The sequence below is a fragment of the Terrapene carolina genome, unplaced genomic scaffold (assembly GCF_002925995.2).
Source record: "Terrapene carolina triunguis isolate 2854851 unplaced genomic scaffold, T_m_triunguis-2.0 Scaffold58, whole genome shotgun sequence".
Classification (NCBI taxonomy): Eukaryota; Metazoa; Chordata; order Testudines; family Emydidae; genus Terrapene; species Terrapene triunguis.
The window spans coordinates 89,384,865-89,393,605 of NW_020664409.1; the positions used below are offsets into that span (position 1 = coordinate 89,384,865).

General features: G+C 44.1%; 1 protein-coding gene across 1 annotated transcript in view; it reads right to left on the reverse strand.

Annotated features, from left to right (window-relative positions):
* Positions 1 to 8,160, reverse strand: part of EIF3H (eukaryotic translation initiation factor 3 subunit H) — a 135,017-nt gene extending 126,857 nt beyond the window's left edge. Inside the window, exon 1 of the mRNA XM_026659214.1 lies at positions 8,003 to 8,160. Within this exon, the coding sequence (XP_026514999.1) occupies positions 8,003 to 8,125 (123 nt within the window). The 5' untranslated portion in view covers positions 8,126 to 8,160. The remainder of the gene's footprint in view (positions 1 to 8,002) is intronic.
* Between the last annotated feature and the right edge of the window lie 581 nt (positions 8,161 to 8,741).

Below are 8,741 nucleotides of genomic sequence, written 5' to 3' on the forward strand. Positions count from 1 at the left end.
GGTTATTGGAAATGACATTAGTGTTGAGCATCAAAGAATTGCAGAAGTATGCATAGGAGGCTCTTTATTGTTTAATAAAGAGTTTTATTTACTAATTGTATGAAAGCAAGTGAACATAATAGAACTTTGGAGGTTGTGCTAAGTCTCTCAGCTGGGGCAACTAACATTTTCACAAACCAATAAAATTACTCAAGTGTGTAACTGTTTACAGGATCAGGACCCATATGAATTGCAAAACTATTACACTAAACAAAAGTGTGTCAAGTCAAACATTCAGAAAAATTATCAAATGCCAGAATTAAGGTTACACAATAAAACACATTCTATCAAATGCCAATGGCTATAGAACTGACTAAAAATAGGATGTGGGACATAAAGGTAAAAAAAAGTATCATCCAAATCCACGAGTGTAGGTGGTGTGGGAGAAGGGAATACACCTCCATCTCCTGGTTTTAAGAGGTGGAAATATCAAGACAGAGTGTTGAAAGTGATGCTTTGAAAAGAATTGCAGTCACTTAAAGATTGGTCATATTGAAAGTAATCTTCATGAAATAACTAGTATAGATCAATACCCAGTAGTAGCAACTATTTTCCACTCTGAAGCTACCTATACTGATTTTAAAAGAAGTTAGTTTCTCAGCTCTAAGGACCAAGATCTCCTTTAATTATATTCATGGATTTCATGGGAGTGTATGGAAATACTGCAGGCAAACAGGAAATTAAGAGAGTACTACTAAAGAAAACTATATTGCAGTATTCCAGAAGTAAATGCCCAGTTTTTGCTATTAGAGAGGCAAGGTGATGAGATAATATCTTGCATTGGACCAACTCCTGCTGGTGAGAGAGACACACTTTCGAGCCACACGGAGCTATTCTTCAGGTCTGGGAAAGATACCCCAAGCATCACAATTAAATGCAAGGTGAAACAGATTGTTTATCATAACTAGTCTGCACATATTTTAAGGGACCAAAGTATCTTTTTCCTCAGGCTACCAAAAGGAACATGACTATGTAACACTACTTAAAAAATTCACCTCTATTTTGGAAGAAAAGTGAGACAGCACTTTAAGTGTGTTTTTGATAACTGTAAGTGGACTGGTCATCTCCTAAGCACTCCCTCATGGCCTGAGGTCGATCTGCAGGCGCACTGCCTCAGTTTCCCTCTTCTTCAGCTTAGGGCCCCTTAAATCAAACAACTTTTCATTGATTCAGCCAAATCTCTGCTCGGGACTGGATTAAAATAACAAAATCATACCAAAGACATTATACAAAATGAACGTATATTGTGTATCCAAAAGTCATCTGCAAGGTGTGAAGAATAAAACTAAAGCCCAAATGCCTTTGACCACTTGAAAAGCACAACTATTAAAACTGCTTTAGTCAAATAGATGAATTGTTTTTATAAAACAATTAAATCAAGTACTTGTACAAGTTACCAAGAGTACAAGTCAGTGTAGTTATAATGCATCCCCGGTAGCTGGAACTTTGTCAGCTAGAGACTCTCAGAATGCCCAATTTACAAATCAATTCAACACAATGAGAAAGGAATACTGTTTGCATCAAAACTCGTGGATTACCAGATGAATAATGCCAAATATGTAAACTGAACTTGTATTTTTACATTTAAAGAGGGTGGGAGAGACACCTTTTTGCACATATACTATTATTTGTTCAAGATTTCCAACTTTTATATGCTGTTAATCAAAAGTGTGATTTATCATATTAGGCCTTCAGAATTCAATCAGTGATAACAGCTCAGTCTAACAACTTTAAAATGCCAGTTTATTTATAATTTGCAGTGTTTTTAATCTTACTATGGCTCTCTAGTTTTCAAATTGAACAGCATATTGTGTTAAAGAATAATGAATGATTTTTTTTTCCCCTACTGCCTCAGTAGGAGAAAGTGAAACTTGATAGTTCTACCCAATAGTATTCTGGATGGAACACCTCTGAAGACAAAAAAGGTGAAGATAAAATTACAGTTATTTTGTTACAATATAGGTAGTCAAATATAGGTCCTATTTCTAGATCATTTCTACCTCTGTGAACGTGGGCAAAGCTGTCTTTGTACCTCAGGTCTCCCATTTGTAAAAGGGAAATTACTATTAATAATTATTTATATTACAGTAGTACATAGAGGTCAGGGCCCCACAGCACTAGACACTACATAAACCAAAAAAAAAAAAAGAATAGTGCTTGTCCCAATGAGCTTGCAACCTAAGCTAAAAATAACTACCTACCTTTCAGTGAAGTCCTGAGGATTTATTCTTAAATGCCTACAAAGGACTTAAAGATCCTTGAATGGAAGCCACTATAAAATCCAAAGTACAACACGATTTAAAATAAACCACTGAAATTCAAGTAAAATCAAAAAAATATTTGAAACAGTATTGAGGTAGCAACTCTGGAGCTGCTCTACAGTAATTTATGAATATTGTATGTTGGCCTGGTTATTGGGATGTTTACTGTATGGATTAGTTTAATAGTGGGCTGTAACAAACCACCAAGAAGGAATTAAATACCTCAAGAACAATCACCCTGCAGCAGACACTTGACAGTTAAGGGACAAAAGCCAAACTATTAGCTTTGAAGATTTTCCCTCCTCCCCAACCAACCTGCACAACTAATTTTGTCCAGAAGGACCAAAGCCCAGGAACACAGAATGTCACAGGAACTCTGGCTGTTGAAAAAGAAAGCGTCCCTCATAGGAGAGGAAGGTAGTTGTTCAGAGGAGTTATTCCAGCGACCAACACTGAGACACAAGCAGCTGTTCCAGTGTCTGAAGAAATTAGGTTGCCAAAAGGCTTACCATCCCTGATAGCAAGATAGACATGCTGTTTTTAAATCCCCTCTAAAATATTTGTTCCTACTGCAAAATAAACAATACTTTGTTTTTAAAATGCTGTTTGGTCATTATATAAACCACTGGTCACAGATTCCTGAAGGGAAGAACAACAGATGCCAAACCCAGTCAGACCTGCTAGGTAAGCACAAGATCATACACATGGTACTGTAGCCCAGAGCCCAGTCTAAGAGTGGGTGAACTGCGGAATTCCGCACCATGATAAGCAAAGACATGAGGACTGAGGGGGTGCACTCAGAGACCAGAAAATGGATAGAGGTGCAGCTAGCGATGTAACCATATCAAACAAATATTAACGAAGAGAGAAATTAATGTTTCCCTTCTTAACGTATGAATGTTTATTACACAAACAGTATGCACACTTTCCAAAGGTTACTCTTATTTAATATTTATTAAATTGTAAACTCTTAGGGCAGGAATACATCCTAAAGCAGCTATGTGGCTGCTCTGATTTACACTTGGACTAGGGAAGCTGCAGTTTGAGAAAGAGGAAGTTCTGACTCCCTGATGCCCTCTCCCCCAATATCAAATAAATCTCTGCACTATAGAGAATCAGTCCTCTGATCTCCAAGTTACTTTGCCCCAGTGAAAGATTCTAGCAAGCTTCAGTCTGTTCTTACCATAATCAGAAATGTTATAAAAGGAGAAAGATAAAATACAACAAATGCTTAGGAGAGAGTAACGAAGACTGTTTACTCAAACAGAATGAAAGAATATAATGGAAGGCTTTTGTAACATTGCATGAAGTGATTCTAGAAGAGATATTACATTTTTTTGGTAGTAACTTTCATTCTTGTGTCCTGCCTTCACTGAGACCAAGAATTTAGCAACATTCAAAATGGGGTTGGATATTTCTCTGAATGTTTTTGATATCCGTATCTGTCATAATTATAACAAAACTTCCTGAAGGGGTATTTCTGGAGGCATTTGACCTCTTGCTTCAGAGTTCAATCTATCTGAGTTCAGGATGTGACCTAACAAACACGTCCTGGTCCAGGACTGGGACGCCTAAATGCTACAATAATACAAACAACAATCATCATCATAAGGAGCAGATTATCCCACATTTTCCTACTGCAAGGTTCTCACACCTTCCTCTTAAGCATCTGATCCAATAGGGGGAATTCCCATGTTACTATAGACCTGGGGTTCTCCATCTGGGGGTTGAGACCCCCCAGGGGATCGCGAGGTTATTACATGAGGGGTCGCGAGCTGTCAGCCTCCACCCCAAACCCTGATTTGCCTCCAGCATTTATAATGGTGTTATAAATTAAAAACACTTTTTTATGTATTTAAGGGGGTGTTCACTCAGAGGCTTGCTGTGTGAAAGGGGTCACCAGTACAAAACTTTGAAAACCACTGCTATAGACAAAGATGCCATGAATCTTTTCAAGATCTCAGGATCTAGTGCAGTGGTTCTCAAACTTTTGTACTGGTGACCCCTTTCACACAGCAAGCCTCTGCGTGCAACCTCCCCCCTTATAAATTTAAAAAAACGTTTTTATATATTTAACACCATTATAAATGCTGGATGCAAAGCCGGGTTTGAGGGGGAGTCTGGCAGCTCGCAACCCCCTGGGGGGTCCCAACCCCCAGTTTGAGAACCCCTGATCTACTGGGAATTCCAGGATCCTTCTCTCCCAGAAACAGCACAAGTAGCTGCCTCTGCTGTTGCTCTCAGCTTTCCCAAGCAGTGGCAGCATGGTATTTAGCTGACTCTCCTCAGTTTTCACACTTCTGCAGTTTAAGAAAGCTATTACTAGCCCCACCAACACTGCAAGATGTCTGCAGAGACAGGAAGAGAATACTGCAATGGTTTACACTCATTTCACATTTGGAAGAGTCTCTTTTCAAGCACAAAAACGAAAAACACTATTTTAATGAGGAGTACTTGTGGCACCTTAGAGACTAACAAATTTATTTGGGCATAAGCTTTCATGGACTAAAACCCACTTTGCCAAAATAAATGTGTTAGTCTCTAAGGTGCCACAAGTACTCCTCATTCTTTTTGCTGATACAGATTAACACGGCTACCACTCTGAAACATGTCACTATTTTAATTGGGCAGATTTACCTCCCTTCACCCAGTCACTCATTACACTTTGTGATTCTGGAACAGTAATGGAAAGTTATAATTAAGGCTCCGTGTTTGTCACGGATTCCGTGACCTCCATGACTTCTGCAGCGGCCGGTGCGCCTGACCTGGAGGCCGCCTGATCAGGCTCGGGCAGCCCCATGGCCAGGTGCGCCGGCCGCTGCTGGGGCAGTCTCGGGCCCCCCCTCCCCACCCCCCAGCAGCAGGAGTTTGAGTGTGTGTGTGGGGTGGGCGGGAAGGGGAGAGGAGTGTGTTAGGGCTGGGCAGTGCTTACCTGGGAGGAGGGGGGCCCTCCCCGGAAGGGCAACAGGAACTCAGCTCCTAGCTTTACATGCTTCCCTGCCTGCAGGCACCCCCCCCCCTGCAGCTGCCATTGGCCACAGTTCCCAGCCAATGGGAGCTGCAGAACCGGGGCTTGGGGCGGAGCAGAGGCAGTATGTGGAGCTAGGGTTGCCGCTTCCCAGGAGCTGGTTAGGGAACCTGCCCAGCCCTGTGCTCCCTGGGCTGCGACCCCCCACAAGCATCTGTGGTGCCCCCTCAGGCCACGACCCCTCCTCCCCAGCATCTGTAGCGCCCACGGCACCCTCCAGGGCCGCCCTCCCAAGCCGCCTCCCCCACACACACAAAGTTTTAGTCAGGGGTATATAGTAAAAGTCCAGACCAGTCAGCTTAACTACAGTACCCAGAAAGATAATGGAGCAAATAATTAAGCAATCAATTTGTGAACACCTAGAAGATAATAAGGTGATAAGTAACAGTCAGCATGAATTTGTCAAGAACAAATAGTGTCAAACCAACCTAATAGCTTTCTTTGACAGGATAACAAGCCTTGTGAATAGGGAGGAAGGGGTAGATGTGGTATATTTTGACTTTAGTAAGGCTTTTGATACTGTCTCCCATGACCTTCTCATAAACAAACTAGGAAAATACAACCTACATGGAGCTACTATAAGGTGGATTCATAAAGGATTGGAAAACCGTTCCCAGAGAGTAGTTATCAGTGGTTCACAGTCAACTTGGAAGGGCATATCAAGCGGAGTCCCGCAGGAATCAGTTCTGGGTCCGATTCTGTTCTATATCTTCATCAATGATTTAGATAATGGCATAGAGAGTACACTTGTAAAGTTTGCGAATAATATCAAGCTAGGAGATGTTGCAAGTGCTTTGGAGGATAGGATTAAAATTCAAAATGATTTGGACAAACTGGAGAAATGGTCTGAAGTAAAAAGGATGAAATTCAATAAAGACAAATGCAAAGTACTCCACTTAGGAAGGAACAATCAGTTGCACACATACAAAATGGGAAATAACTGCCTGGGAAGGAATACCGGAGAAAGAGATCTGGGGGTCATAGTGGACCATAAGCTAAATATGAGTCAACAGTGTAACACTGTTTCAAAAAAAGCAAACATCATTCTGAGATGCACTAGCAAGAGTGTTGTAAGCAAGACACGAGAAGTAATTCTTCCGGCTCTACTCCACATTGATTAGGCCTCAACTGGAGTACTGCGTCCAGTTCTGGGAGCCACATTTCACAAAAGATATGGACAAATTGGAGAAAGTGCACAGAAGAGCAACAAAAATTATTTAAGGTCAAAACATAACCTATAAGGGAAGATTGAAAAAATTGGATTTGTTTAGTGTGGAGAAGAGAAGACTGAAAGGGGACATGATAACAGTTTTCAAGCACATAAAGGACTGTTACAAGGAGGGGGGGGGGGGAAATGTTCTCATTAACTTCTGAGGATAGGACAAGAAGCAATGGGCTTAAATTGTAGCAAGGGTGGTTTAGGTAGGACGTTAGGAAAAACTTCTTAGCTGTCAGGGTAGTGAAGCAATGGAAAAATTGCTTAGGGAGGTTATGGAATCTCTGGAGATTTTTAAAAGCATATTACACAATCACCTGTCAGAGATAATCTAGATAATACTTAGTCCTTCCATGAGTGGAGGGGACTGGACTAGAAGACCTCTGGAGGTTCTTTCCAACCCTGTGATTCTATGTTTTATTTGTACCGTTAGTATGCTAGGGCACTAGAAGGTGGAGGCAATAAACAGGGGCGAGACCCTGGTAGCGGGTCGCAACAGATTCCATTCCCAATACATAGGGCCCTACCAAATTCACAGCCACAAAAAATGCATCATAGACTGTGAAATCTGGGCTCCCTCCATGAAATAGGGTCTTGTGTGTGCTTTTACCCTATCCTATATAGATTTCATTGTGAAGACGAGAGTTTCTCAAATTGGGGGTTCTGACCCAAAAAGGAGTTGTGTGTGTGGGGGGGGGTGGTGACAAGGTTATTTTAGGGGGGGTTGCGGTATTGCTACCCTTACGTCTGTGCTGCCTTCAAAGCTGGGCAACTGAAGAGTGGCAGATGTTGGCCAGGATCCCAGCTCTGAAGGCAGCGCCCCGCCAGCAGCAGTGCAGAAGTAAGGGTGCCAATACCATACCATGCCACCCTTACTTCTGTGCTGCTGCCTTCAGAGCTGGGTGGTTGGAGAATGGCGGCTGCTGACTGAGGGCACAGCTCTGCAGGCAGCAGCAGCGTAGAAATAAGGGTGGCAATACCATACCATGCCTCCCTTACTTCTGCACTGCTGCTGGCAGCGGCTCTGCCTTCAGAGCTAGGATTCTGGCCAGCAACTACTGCTCTGCAACTGCCCAGCTCTGAAGGCAGCGCCGCTGGCAACAGCACAGAAGGGTAGCAGTACCGCAACCCCCCCCCCCAAAAAAAACCTCCTTTTTGGGTCAGGACCCCTACGATTACAATACCGTGCAATTTCAGATTTAAATAACTGAAATAATAAAATTTATGGTTTTTAAAATCCTAAAATGGTGAAATTGACCAGGCGGCCGCACGTGTGTCCACCTCTGCAGCGCCACTTCCGCCTCCCCCCCACACGAAAACGCCCATCCCCACGGGACGGGGGTGCTGAAAACCGACTCTCCGCGCAGAGGCGATTCTACAAACCGCGCTGCCGCCGGCCCCCACGCGGCCTTGGCCAGGCGGCCGCACAGACCCTCCCCTCCGGCTCCGCTTACTCACCAGCCCGTCGATCTGCACCTGCTTGACAGCCGAGTCCCCCGGGGCCGCCTTGCTCCTGGCTTTGCTGGCGGCTGCGGAGGAGCCGGTGCTGGCGGCCACCGTGGTTTCCTTGCGAGACGCCATGTTGAGAGACGCTTCCCCCACGCCGGCCGGAAAGAGAAAAATGGAACACCGGAAGCGTGGCTAAGGGCCCGGAGGTGGGTTGTGAATGACTTCCGGACGGAAACTAAGGGAAAGGTCAAAAGGGGCCGAGGTAAAGTGGATGGTCCCCGCTTGACGCATGCGCAGATAATACTCTGAGTGCCGAGACACACTGCGCGTGCGTAGAAGAAAATCGGGAGGTAGGGGCCCAGAGAAAGCTGCGCGTGCGCATCAGTGATCACTCGTCAAGTCTGTTTCCGCGTGTCACACCCAAACACAGAAACGTGGTGAGCGCGGGGCAGCTCTGAACGCGTCCGGGCCACTGTGTTCGTGTCAGTGTCAGTATGGGGATAGCCGGGGTGGCTACACTTAGGGGAAGGCGCTGTGCTGGAGCAGCATGAGCACCTTCGTACTGGTCTAGCCGCGTCCACACTAGGGGCTGTGTCGGGATAGAAAAACGTCACTCCCCAACTGACATAGGTCCACCCGTACAAAACCAGCACGTGTCCCAGCGCTAACAGCTGTTGGATCGAATTTCTCTAGGACAGGTGATTGCATAAGACCAGGGCTGAATGAATCAGAGGCTAAGGGTTTGCAC